The sequence below is a fragment of the Otolemur garnettii genome, unplaced genomic scaffold (genome assembly GCF_000181295.1).
Source record: "Otolemur garnettii isolate 467f Iridium unplaced genomic scaffold, OtoGar3 scaffold00049, whole genome shotgun sequence".
NCBI classification, from domain to species: domain Eukaryota; kingdom Metazoa; phylum Chordata; class Mammalia; order Primates; family Galagidae; genus Otolemur; species Otolemur garnettii.
Genome location: NW_003852444.1, coordinates 9,948,943 through 9,962,882, shown reverse-complemented (window position 1 = coordinate 9,962,882; position 13,940 = coordinate 9,948,943). Strand labels below are relative to the sequence as shown.

Genomic DNA, 13,940 nt, shown 5'->3' with positions numbered 1-13,940 from the left:
ACATACATTCCCACAGGCCCCTGACTTTGTATGTATGTCTGAGTACCTTTTTTGTTGTGCATACCTTGATGTACATGTTTGGATAGGTAAAAATAAAATAAGTTAAGAACAAATAATAAAGATTTAAAAATCAAAAGAGTCCTGCCACAGGAATAGTGGCAGATAATTTAAATACTTCCTTTCTAAATAATATTTCTAAAAAGTGGATAGTCCTAATACAGCAGATTAGAAGGGAATAATAATGAACTAGTCTTATAAAGAATAGGATTTTATTATTATAAGGTAGGCTCATAAAGATAAACATTAATACAAAATAATGCAAATAAAGAATAACAGAGTATAGGTTTATTATTTAGAGTAATGAAATTCACTGAAGTTGGAAGATGGTTTGAGTCACTGGCCGCAAGATACTCGATGACTTCACCTCTCTGAGGCTTTGTAGCTTTTCCCTTTAGAAATAAGAATAATCAGGTTGTTCACAGTGTAATCCTAGCACTTTGGGGGCCCGGGCAGGGCAGGATTGCTTGAGGCCAGCAGTTCAAAACCACCCTGGGCAGTGTAACAAGAACCCAACTCTATGAAAAATTAAAAAAAAGAAAACCCAGCCAAGTATGGTGGCACATGCCTGTCATTCCAGGCACTCAGGAGGCTGATGCAGGAGGACTGGTTTGAGCCCAGGAGTTTGAAGTGATTGTGCCACTGTACTCCAACCTGGGTAAAAGAACAAGACCTTGTCTCTAGAGAGAAAAAAATTAAAAAAAAAAAAAAAGGAAATGAGGATAATCCTACCTGTTGTATTAGTCTTAAAGGGAGATAAACAAAAGCATTGGAAGAACTTTGTAAGTTACAAAGCGTGGTCTGCATTTGCGTTAACAGAAGGGGACTGGTGAGCGTGAGGTGCCGAGTCCTTTGCAGGGCTGTGGGAATGATGAGGGAGCAGGTGGAAGACCCAGGCTCATGACAATAGAATGCTGGTGCTTGTTGATTTGGGAAAAGAAGACAACTGAATAGTCCTCTTGCTATTTTAAATAGGAAAAATCTGAATATTGGCCCTTTGTAATTTTTACACTACCGCGATTAACAGAATTAGATCAGAGGAAGATTAAAGTGGAAGAAAAGGTACGTAATCATATTTCATGGTTTATGGGTTAATGTGCTCAGAAGCTCACACTGCCTGCCACAAACCCAATATAATCAATACATGTGACACATAAAATATGTACATTAATTATTTAGGGAATGATTCTTTGTCTTAGGATCTATAACCCTCTTGAGCATCAGCACCAATGCAGTCAGAGGCCTGCTGTTGGTGTGGGAAAAGGCTGGCAGTGGGGACAGAAACAGCACTCGACTTGACACAGGTGGTAGCATCACCTGTGTATAGGTAGCAGATGATCAGTTTGGACAACAATCATATTTGGAGGGTATATAATTCTGTGTTACTTTAAAAATTTGTTTAACAATAAAACATTTTATAATGTCATTCTACCATATAATCAAAAGATATGCAGATAAGTCACTACTTTGATAAGTCTTTAATTCTGCTCTTTGAAATAAGGATTCATCTGGTCACACAATTCCAGAGTAACCAGACCTTGAATTCTGGCACCTGCCTCCCTCCCTGCCATCCCTGTGGTAGCTGCTTTGTCTTGCTTTAGTGGCTGGTGACAGCTGAAATATCTACTAATGAGGGATTTCTTACACTGGTTGCAATTTTGGGATGGAATGAAAACAGGTATAAATATGTAGAGAGGCACACGTTCCAGTCCATAAATGCCTTTGTGAAATCTCGGTTAAAATAGTTGCATATGCTAGTCTGTCATTATTCTCACACTCAAAGGCACTTATTAGATTTCTCTTTTCCTTTGATGTTTTGCAAAGGGAATCAAATTCAAAATCATGTAGTAGTAAAGCTGTGGTAGACTGGGGACATTTATTTAGAGGGATAGCAAAGACAAGGGAATGGAGAACTGTACCTTTTGAGGAAAAGGCCCTTATCCTTAAATGGAGAAAATTATGCTAAACGAGAAGGAAGGTTTGGTAGAATTTCAGTTCATGGGAATAGTTCTTGGTGAGAAAACAATATTCTCCAGATAATCAGCTCCCAGAATCTAGAATTACAAATTTTATTTTTTTTCACATAATAAAAATTGGAGTGTTGAAACTATACATGTGTTAGAAGTAATCACAGGTTTTTGAGGTCTTTTATTCTTTTTGATTTTGTCTTTCCTTGTGCCCTGCCAAACAAGAGAGTATGAAGAAGAAGTAGGAGATCAAAGGACTACCATTCAATGTTTTAAAATAATTATCACTTTTTTAGGTCTCAGGAAAATTAGAGTGCATGTGAAGACCGAACGCACAGGTTCATGAGCGTGTGCTAAGTTATTTTGTGTACCTGGTTGCCCATCTGGAATATTTCATTAAGGACAGTCTAGCCCTTGTCTTCTTTCTTGAAAGAACACTTTTTTCCCTTTTACATTTCTAATTCTGGAAAAGGTTTCAGCTGTGAATAAATATAACCCTCCCCCTGAAGTGGCCGCAGCCCGAGATCACCTGACCCACGTTGTCAACAGCATGATGCAGCCACAGAGGATTTTTGACAGGTATTTATCAGGGATCCACAGGGTAGGACTCAGGGTGGGTAGGCCTCTCATCCTTTTCTCCTAGCCCTCTATTTCAGGACCATTTATTTCCTACAAATGCTGCTTTCTCACCTTTGTGGAGGGAAGGGGCTGAGTCTTTATGTGAGGGACTGTGTTGTCTCCGTTATGGCTTATTACCATGTACTTGAATGTGCCCTTCTCCTGGTGTTTTCCTAAGCATGGTGAGGAGTTCATTGATCCTCATGCTTTCATCTGGCCCCTTCCATGGTGACTAGCCTATACCCTATAACAGTGAAATTAACAAAATAAAAGTTTGTCAGCTTTTCTCCCTCAAGATAGAAATGCAGATCTTAATTTCATTAACAGAAAACTGCGATGGTTTAGATCCATTGTAAATTTTTCCTTCGCTGTGAGTGAATGCTAAAGACTCTTGCCAGAGAGGGTTCCATGAATTCAGATTATTAGGGAGTCCCTAGAAAGAAGCCAAGGTAGCCGGAGGGAAACCTGAAATGGTCTTTGCACTGAGCTGCCATCACCTCAGCAGGGAGGGATCGCCCAGCTTGGTGGCACACATGAATAGAGTCTCTCACCTCTAAATTTGAAGACAGACTTACCACAGTTCCTCCATTTCTTTTCAAACAATCTGTTGGAGCAGATGGCCATTTATGCTCTAAGTATAATGCAGAAATTCTAGCAATACCCGAAGGCGTCTTAAAAATACTTGTAAAATCTCTTGGCTATAAATGGCTTCTCTTCTTCATGTGGTATTTGTTCCTGTACTTCACATGGGTGGTTTCCAACAGAGAGCAAAATGTTTTATTTTGCAATGCAGGCCATGATTTTTACGTGTAATTTAATAATGCAGACACTGACAGTTTTATGTGTTTATGGTAGCCCTCTAAGGTGAAATGAATGATCATTTATTTACCTACATCTGGAAAAGCACATTTGATTTAAAAGAGAGTATTTATGTCCTCATTGTTGTTTCTTTTCTAGTTTGTAATATTGCTAGTTGTTTCATGCTTATATAGATATTTATATAAATGCATAGCGTACATCTATATAAAAATATATAGCAAAGAAGTGGGCAGCAGCATTTGATAAACACGTATATCTTGGTCACTTCTGGCTGTTGGGTAAACAAGAGCAAAGACCAGGTAGGGCCAGGATGGGTAGCTAGTGACAATCCCGGCCATGCCTTTCCTCCTCTGGGCCAGTGCCAGAAGTCAGGACCCAGGAGGTGAACTCTGCCTCTTATCTGTGGGACTCATAGGCTGTGTTGTTTAGTGTCTTTCAGGGTCTTCCTGTGTTAAATGGAGATAATAACAGGAATAGCTTCTTCAGCTTCTTGTGATAATTAAATGGCATAATATATGTAAAACATCTAGAATAGTACCTGCCATGTAGCAATTGCCCAGGTGAATTTCAGTTATTTCTGTTAAGTTTGCTTTGTGCTTCTGTATTGTAATTTGGTAGATATGGATGTTAAAGTGGCCCTCAAAGGGCAGTCTTATTTCTTTCATTGATGAATTCTGGGTAGAACATTTTACTCTAGCAATCAAGAACTGATATATATATCATCAAGAACTGGTATATATATATATACATATATATACACACATATCTATATAACCATATTTTTCCTTTAAAAAGTCTTGTTAAAGTAAATTTACATAAATGTATATTTTACCTTGTTTGTTATCTATGCTTTGAATATTATTTTTGGCATATTATAATCAACTTATTTCTAGAAAGCAGTGTCTAAACAGTGTCTGCGTAGAAGAAGTGCTCATTTATCTGGGTTAATTATGATTGCAACAATTGCAACATAGAAACTTTACCTAACAGATGCCATTAATATGCTGTCTTATTAGAGTAAGGATAACGATGAATTCTGGTCTTTTGTACTAGCACTCTTCCCAGCCTGGATGCCCCTTACCCCATGTTGATCCTAGCTGGTCCCGAAGCTTGCGGGAAACGAGAACTTGCCCACCGCCTCTGCAGACAGTTTAGTACATACTTCAGATATGGGTAAGTTTGCTTATTGGCTTGTAAGACCTAGAAATTCATCGATGTTGTTGCATACATCAATGGTTTATTCCTGGTAAAATCTCAGGTATTTCTAATTTTGGCTATTAATTTTAAGCAAGTTCTAAAGCAATTCAATATTTAAGTGACATTTTGCAGCAAAGCTTTAAGTTGGTAAGTAAACTGAATGTCCAATAGATACCAGCTCTTTGCAAGGACAGAGCACCATGAGAGTGTTAATCCTTGAAAGTAAATAATAGGTAACATCAGATCAATGTGATTACCTGGTCTTGGAATGAGTAGGAATCTTGATTCTCATGCCATTCTAATCAATGTGGTAGAGATGATTGCTAAAGTCTACTCCCAGTAATACAAGAAGAACTTAATGCACAGCAAAAAGAAACACAATAGTTTGTCTTTTATGAAGCAGGCAGTAAACACACAGCAGTGACATTGCCCCTGCCCAAATAAAACAAGTGGACAGATAAGCATGGCTCACTGATACCATGATATAGCTTTTCCATAAAAGGCTCATCGGCTTCTTTGCCATTTATTATACTATGATATACGAGTTCAGACAATTAAGTTTGCAAACTCATCCTGGAACTAGTGCTACATCCCTCGTTGCTGAATATCACTACAATCACCTTCCAAGTGCCCCCCTTGGTCATCTGGTGACCATAGTGATATTTGGCAATACGGTGTGTAGCACTTTTTCTAGGATGAGTTCATGAACATAATTGTCTGACCTTATAATTAGTCCCAGCCCAAATCACTTCCCAGGGTTTGAAAATACACATCTTGTTAATGAAGGTAGGTGGCATTTGGACGCAGGCTCCTGTGGCCCTGCTGGACGCCAGCATGAGCAGCGTGCTGTGAGGTGCCGTGGGCAGGGCTGTGCTCGGGGACAGCTTCTTCTTGACTCTGCTCAGAGCGCGCTCCAGAAGCACTTGAGCTTGTTTGTCCCCAAACAGGTCTTCCTCTTCTCAGGCACATTTCGGGAGGAAGGAGGAGAAGCAAGTTTTCTTTTCCTTTCCTTCAGGTTAGCATGCAATACAGGTCAATTTTTTTAGAGCAAATGTTTTGCTGAGTGATTTCCTAATGATTCAGTTAAAATAGAAGAAAGTATTTTGAAAACCTAGAACCATCAACAAAAAAAAAAAGAAAGAAAGAAACCCTCCAGCTGGATTTATAGATTTAGAATTGCCACGGTGGTGTCTTAAACTGGTTTCTCCTTGTATTTTTTTATGTATGGCAAAGAAATTACTTTTAGTAGTGTCTGTCAGAGAGCTGTGGCTGCGACTATAAAGACAGATAGGACAGCAAGAAAAATAAGTGTAAATTATTTTCTAATGCTATTACCAAAAAAAGTCCCTTCCCTTAAGCTGCGCATGTTCAAACAATATAAACACTATTTTAAGTAGGTTCATTTATTTAGATATTTAAAATTGCTTTCCTCATTTGAACAACTCTAGGATAAAAATAATATAGAATAATTTATTGATTAATATATTTTAAACACCCCGAAGTTACAAAAATAAATTAAAAGTTAATTTTAGACTAAGAAAATATAGAGTACATTATACTCACATGGGGGTACTGAATCTGTTCTAAAAGATAAGCTGAACACAATGATTGGAAGGTCAAACTTGGGTAGGAGGGTATATGCTGACTGTTGTGCTTATGTGTAAATTTGGAGCCCTTCAACAAACCAACTGTGACCTGTGGGAACAAGGCTTTCTCTAGTTTCTTTCACATCCATTGTGTTACAAATGTTGGTAGCCCAGTCCTGTTTCTTTGTGATATGCTACTGCCAAGACACACTTGGCTTCCTGTTCTTGGAGGTGTTTTTTGGTTCATCATCAAGATTTTGATCCAGTCTTCCTTTCCATTCTTACTGACTGCCCCCCCCCCCATTACCCATTTTCATTAAGTCCTGTATTTCACTTATTAGAATGCTTATGATTATTTAGGGCTTGTTTCCTTATTTGTCTGTAAGCCCAGTGAGGGTAGGGGCATGTCAGCCTTCTTCACCATTGAGCTTACAGTGTCCAGCATGTGGCCAGGCACTTGATACATGTGACATAAATACTGTTAAATGATTAACTGATGGAATGAGTGAATGATGACTGACTTAGTGGCATTATGTGCAACATTTAATAAAAATGACTACAATTAGAGCTAGGTGATTTTCCCCAACTTTACTGAGGGAGATACAGAGAGTTAGATGGGCTCATTCATTTGTTCATTCTTTCAATAAATATTTATTGAGTTTCTTCCATGTGCTAATTCCTGAGGATACAGTAGGAATAAGACTGGTGAGGTCCTTGCCTTGATGAAATTTATAATCTAGTGGGGAACTCAGACCTTGGATAATTAGGGCCATATGAAATTTGAGTGGACGTACAAGATGACAAAACAAAATCCTAAAATTAGCTTCATTCTGCTGTACTGTTAGTGCTGCTGCTGGTGTTTGTCCCCTCTGGTCAGAATTGGTGGTGAGTGGAAAGTATAGGATTCAAACAGGTAGATGTTGTCTAATAAAGTAGTTTGAATAGTGCTATTATAAGGGATATAAAGCGCCTCTGAGATAAAGTAAAAGGGAAAAGGGGTGTGGGGCTGGAGTGGGGGGCTGTATTCCAGGCAGGGAGGACAACAGGCACATTTCCTTAACTGAAAGTGCACATTACAGTCTGGAGAAGCCTACAGTGTCAAGATGGCGGGGCTGGAAATGTAGACAGGGGTCTGATCATAAAGGGTTTCTACACAGGGGGATGGCATGATCACAGGTGCATTTTAGAAACGGTTGCCAGCTGTTTGGGGAAGGGCTTAGGGAAAGAAGGCTGGAGACAAGGAGACCAGTTAGACTATAGTGCCAGGTAATAATAGCGTGAGTTAGAAAGTGGTGTTTTCCAGTTACTGGAAATTGGGCAGAGTAGTGGCTGCATGGGGTGTGATACTCAGACATGGTATGTGCTGGAGTCCTTTGTGTTCATGTCACTTAAACTGTGCCCAGCAATTTATGGACATATATTTGCATTGAGTGTTCAGACTGGTTTGATTTACCTATGAGATTTCTCTAGGAATACCTGAGTTCTCATCCATGTCCGTTGGAAGGGCCCACTTACTAACACGATGGCGTGCTATAATACGCTTGAAGTCAGACATGTTCTGAATTCAAGCCAAGCCTCTGCCTAAATATTTGCAGTAGCAAGAAGTTCATTATGTCCTGAGGCAATATGGTTCAGAATTAAGATTCTAAATCTACATGCTTCAGAATCACACTGAAAAAATTCTATTTCCTCAACCACCTGCTAGCTATTCTTAGACATCTTTTCTTCCTGTTGAATTTCCCTGGATCTGTCAATGTTCCATTATTTGGCTTCACCTTCCAGATTCCTTTCCTTCCAGATCATCTCCTCTCCTGACTTTGTTTGATCATAGCCTCAGTGACGTGTGGCCATGAATTGGCCTTGAGAATGTCATGTTCACTCTAGGCTTTTAGGACCAGCTTTGCCATTTGGGGTTAATCTTCAACTCAGTCCTTTTGTCTGTTTAGTGAAACTAATGAGGAGTATGGCACCAATTATGAACCATAGTTTAGTTAAATCATGGTTTAATTATACTAGTACATAAATTAGTAAATAATAAACTTGTGGAAATATTTAGATACGGGTGAGGAAGAATATTGAAAGTGATAACTCAAGCAAATTTCTTTGTCTAAAATTTTGCATCATTTTTTCTTACTGGATAGTTGCTTTCACTCTGTATTTCCTTTTTAAGATGTTCATATTTGGGTGGCGTACTACGCAGTGAACGTTTGTATGTATGAAATTGGATGACACATTCAAAAAACCACAAGTCATCTCAGGTCCTTCCTTATAGAAAGTTCCATAGTGGCTGCAGCTTCTGTCATCAGCGCTCTCCACGTCAGTGGTGCCATTCCTCTTTTATATGCCTAGGAGCTCAAATTGCTTCTTTGTTTTGTCTTCCTTTTAGAAATTCTGAAAAAAATCCTGTCACTCAGTTCCTTTGGTGGGAAATGTAAATTCAGTGTAGTGTGCGAGAGCTATGCTAAGGCTTTGCAGCACAGGGAGCCAAGCTTCTGATTTACCTTCCCTCACTGTCAAGGACACCAGTAGTCAGAGGGTCTCAAGTCTCTGCCAACGCACGTGAAGAAATGCCAGTGTACTCAGACAACAAAACAAATGTCACTGTGTTTTGACAGTCTTCTCTTAGAATGTACTCTCTCCTGTGTATAAGATTTAAATGTAATGTTAAGGCTTCAAGATTTAGTAGTATAGTTAATTCTTCATTATGATGGGAGGGAACAGTGGTATGAATTATAGAAATTTATTTTTATTTGATTCTGTAATGAAGAGCCTTTTGAGCCTCCGATTTTACTCTCTTAAATATTATGATGTCACAAAGAATCAACTTTGGGGTCATCTTGGCATTGTTGCTTAGTGAGGTTACTTAATTGCTGTGCCTCAGTTTCATTAGTTAATTAGATAGATCGAAGTAAGAAATATTACCTACCTGACGGTTTTAGTGAAAAATAAATGAAATAACATGTCAAGTGTCTAGCTATTTTCATCTCCTCTTTCAAACGACAGGATAATGTTAAAATTTCTTTGCATTTCCAAAACTTCACATAAGGAAGGCAGAATCATTAGGCTAATAGTGCTGGTAGTTGGGACTCCTGGGTTCTAGTTCTGGGCCCTACATTGGCCTGCTCCATGACCTTGGATGAAGCACTTTTAGGAGCTGTTAGCAGCTGTTTCCACTTCGTATGTTTTCATTTCTTTTACAAATAGTATTTAGTGAATGCCTCCTGGTGCCAGGCATTTGATGAGTTAAGGGGAGTAAGGCAAAGTCCTCCCTCATGATTCGTATGGTCTGCTGGGGAAGATAGGAAAAAACCAGATGTAAGTCATATGTTGTAACAGTCAAGTCACGTTTGATGTCTGCAGTTATAAGAGATAACAAGATACAACATACAAGATAATAAACATTATCAGTATATATTGAGATCACCATTTTAATACAGTTGGTTTCTTCCTTTCTTTAAAATGTGCATACATTGGCTCGGCGCCTATAGCTCAACCGGCTAGGGCGCCAGCCACGTACACCTAGGGTGGCGGGTTCAAATCCCCAGCCCGGACCCGCCAAACAACAATGACGGCTGCAACCAAAAAATGGCCGGGCGTTGTGGCGGGCGCCTGTGGTCCCAGCTGCTTGGGAGGCGGAGGCAGGAGACTCGCTTGAGCCCAGGAGCTGGAGGTTGCTGTGAGCTGTAATGCCACGGCACTCTGCCCAGGGGGACAGCTTGAGGCTCTGTCTCAAAAAAAAAAAAAAAAAAAAAAAATGTGCATACATTATTTTGGCACCCTCTGTATGTATATAAAAGAAGGCAGTTCTGGTGGGAGAGAGCAAGAGGGCGGTGTAGTGGGGTGGGGGGTGCTATCTCAGACAGTGGTTGGAAAAGGCCTATTTGGTTGAGTTGAGAATGCCATTCAGTACCGGAACCACAGACGCCCACAAGGTGTCCGTCCACAATGTCAGTGTGGACCAGCCGTGCAAGGTTGCAAGGTGCTGAGAGGTCTCTGCCCTCAAGAGGTAGAGGAGGCAGGGCCCTGCACGAGTAATTGGGGTGCAGTTGGCGCAGATGCTGAGGCTCCAGGAGTATAAATATGTGAATTATCCAGCCATACAAAGTCAGGAAAAGCTTTCTAGAGAGGAGACACTTAAACTAGTCCTGAAAAACAACCAGGCTGGTTGGGCAGAGGGAGAGGAGGGGAACCTATAGAAATGCTAATAGATGACAGAGAATGTGGAAGCCGTTAGGTGGAAAATGTATGAATAGAAAATATTGTGAAACTTCTGTAAGTATTACTACACGATGGCGGAGGAGGTGGTTCAGAAGGTGATAAATAGCAATGGGTACAGATTTGTTGCCAATAATCTGCAATTTGTATAAGGCTATAGACTATAGCAACTGGATGTCACCTGGCACTTCAAAACCACAGTGTTTCCACAGTTATATTACTTTATGATTTATGATTTGTGAATCACTTCTGTTTTTCTAAAAACGTACTTTATGTGAAAACTTGTCCATTGTGAATTTCAAGTTAATAGAAATAGACTATGTGATCTATTTTGTCATTCCAGGGCCTGTCACACCACAAGACAGCCTTATTTTGGAGAAGGGGATCGAGTTGACTATCACTTCATCTCTCAAGAAGTTTTTGATGAAATGCTAAACATGGTGAGAATGTTTGCCTTTATTTTTATTGCACAAGAAATATATATTATCTAGCAGGAATATTAGGAAATAATAATAAATAAAAAAGGGAAAAATTAAGTTTTGTACTTGTTATGAGAAGTAAGTTCTTATTGTTTTTTTTTTCTTATACTACTTAATATAGCATTCTTCACTTGGCTTTTTAATTTTATAATCTTGGAGAAAATACTGTAAATTTCTAATAAAAATGAAGGAGTAGATATTTTAAGGAAATAGAACTAAAAGCATTACAAAAATTCTTGAGATCTATGCTATAGGTGCTGCTGCTATTAATCTAATTTTACTAAATATGAACGGCTCAGACTTGATGCACAAAGCCTGGGAACTGAGTGTTCTGGGGGTTGGGGTTCTGTCCAGGGGTTACTCCTATGGTTATCAGCGGTGCTTTCTAATTGTAACAGTAAGCACTTAGGATAATATCACCCACTTAGCTGGCTTGTCATGGACATGTTACTTTCCATGGTAACGTTCCCATTTGAGAACTCTTGAGTCTTGAAAGCCAAGCAGCAGGCTAATGCAGATGAAAGCCCTTGCAAGGAGACAGGAGAAGATTCCTCATTTCTTTGAGGATGGTGCTTTACTAGGCTAAGATAACTACCCTGAAATGTTACTCCATTTCCTAGGAGCTCAGGCTAGTCTTGTTCAATTTAAATTTTGTGGTTTTGGTTTTTTGCTTTTCAAACCCAAAACTCTGATAATCTACTCATTGGGTAGTAGTTCACCACACCTTTGTCCTCAAATTCATTTTCTCAAAACAATTTATTTGTTCCTTCTTGACTTTTACATGCAAAGGGAATCTTCCCAACCCAAGGGTGTTTTATCTGTTGAAAGTATATGCTAATAATACATAGTTGCCCATGACTCCCATTAAGCTGTAAAGCTTTTATTTTTTTCTTCACCATGGGACTTATTTTTGTTTATATCAGCATTTTTTTCTATCACTAAATGAGTGCTGTATCACTCCCCCCCACCCCGCCCCAAGCCTAGAAGGACCAGCCGAGGGACTAATCTATGTTTCTGCTTTGAAAAAGTTACATCCAACACGCGACGCTGGTAGGGCTTCTTGTCCCCTCCCCCTTTTCCCTTCTCTTCTTTTCCTCCTTTCTCTGCTCCCACCCCAAATAATGGCCACGGCTTGTACCTAATGTGCATAATTATGGAACATTTAATCCTTGGCTCTACAGTTTCTGTGACTTTAGTTCCAGGACTTCTCGTGTTCACAGAGAAACACAAGTCCTATGATCCCTCGGCAACTTTTCCTCTAACCTTGTCAGAAGAACGTCTTGGAAATTCTTATAATTTTCTCTCCTAAGGCTATATTTTGGCAGTTCCTTTTAATTTATTAGGAGTACTCTGGGACTTCATATTTCTAAAAGCCTTAATAGAGATTCGAGGAGTTATCTTGATATTAGTAGGAGGCATTACTCTTAGGATTCTAGGTTGAAAGACAACTAGTTCCCAAAATTAACATTAATTTCTCTCGTTGGAATATGCAGTACTTTTTTCTCAGTTCAGTTCATCTGTTCTCAGTGCCCCATATGCTCCCCTGATGCTCCACACCTTATTTGATCTGTAATCAAGTTAGTCTGGTTCAATCCCTGTCTAAGAAGTCGCTATACTTCTGTGCTATATTTAGAGTTTTACTCCCTCTGCAGAAAGCCTCGTGTGTTTGAGAAGCATTCAGTTTTACAGCCTCTGTTAACATATATCACCTATAAGGTAATTTTCTTCAACCTGAGTTCTGGCTCTGATCTCCTTTTCTTTAATGTGAGTTTGAGATTGTTTCATGAGTAGTGACAAACCTAGAAAGTATAAATCCCTGACACATTGTCAGCTTTGCCAGTCACAACCTCACTCTCAGCCTTCTGTATACAGACCACCTTCCCCCTCCCCCAACATATACCTAACAGCTGGTCCCCACCCCGGCACACTTACTGTGGATGGTGGCCACACCTGCTCAGACAGGTGGAGCCCTGCACAGCCTCCCATGGATGCGTGCCTCCTCCATCAGACACTCCCTCCCTAAGATAAGATCCCCCCTACCCTGGGCCCACAGACACACAAGCCCTTTTTATGGACATGGACACAGTTACCCTCAGAAACCCTTGTCTCTTGTGGAGGTATAATTACAGACCTAAAGGTTTTTAACGTATGCCTCGTGTTGTTTATTAGGGAATCTACATGCAGCAGGAGGTGAAATGACCCTCTCCCACTGGAGCTAAGGGCGGGCCCTTTGTCTCAGGCCTTAATGCCTCAGTTTAGTAGGGTGTCTTTTAAATGTACCTATAGGGGATGGTGACTGCTGACCATGCAGCCTCCCAAAGGGAAGTCCTTGTATACATAAGCAAACGAACTTATAGTATATATCTGAGAAGTGATTCAAGTATATGTTTGAAAATAGGACAAGTCAAAGAGTATTAGTCAGCGTTCTTCGGAGAAACAGATTTAGCATAAGGAAGTGGCTCGTGTAGTTATGGAGACTGGCAGGTCCAAATGGGCAGTGTGTGCCGGGCAGCCTGGAGAGCCAGGACAGCTGATGGTGCAGGTGCCGTCCAAAGGCTGCTTTTGTTCTGTCCAACTCTTTGGGTGAAGCCCAATTAACCATCTTACACAGTAAACAAAATAAAACATACACCTGGAAAGAGAGCCAGTATCTTTTTATCTATCTATCTATCTATCTATCTATCTATCTATCTAAAAATGTATATTAAAAGAAAAGGAGTTACAGTGTTTGTTCCAAAGAACAAAGAGAGTGTGACCTTAAAGGCCTAAATATCAAAGGTGTTTATTGTTGAGTTTTTAACTTTAGAAGCTGTATCATAAACTCCTTTTGATTATGGGAGGTGTGAATTTTCCTCATCACCTGCAGCAGACACATTCTCCAGAGATCCACCCAAACTTTGAGAGACACGCTCTGTCTTCTGGCCTTCCAACGCCTCCCCTAGACAGTCCATCCCCACACATCTGTTGAACATCTGGGGGCAGGAAGCACAGACCAGCTATGG

The 13,940-nt window shown here is 39.9% G+C and overlaps 1 protein-coding gene across 1 annotated transcript in view; it reads left to right on the top strand.

Annotated features, from left to right (window-relative positions):
- Nucleotides 1-13,940, top strand: part of LRGUK (leucine rich repeats and guanylate kinase domain containing) — a 107,272-nt gene that overhangs the window by 41,883 nt on the left and 51,449 nt on the right. Inside the window, exons 9-12 of the mRNA XM_003791666.3 lie at nucleotides 1,033-1,119; nucleotides 2,497-2,603; nucleotides 4,515-4,634; nucleotides 10,803-10,899. Coding sequence (XP_003791714.1) covers nucleotides 1,033-1,119; nucleotides 2,497-2,603; nucleotides 4,515-4,634; nucleotides 10,803-10,899 — 411 coding nt within the window. The remainder of the gene's footprint in view (nucleotides 1-1,032; nucleotides 1,120-2,496; nucleotides 2,604-4,514; nucleotides 4,635-10,802; nucleotides 10,900-13,940) is intronic.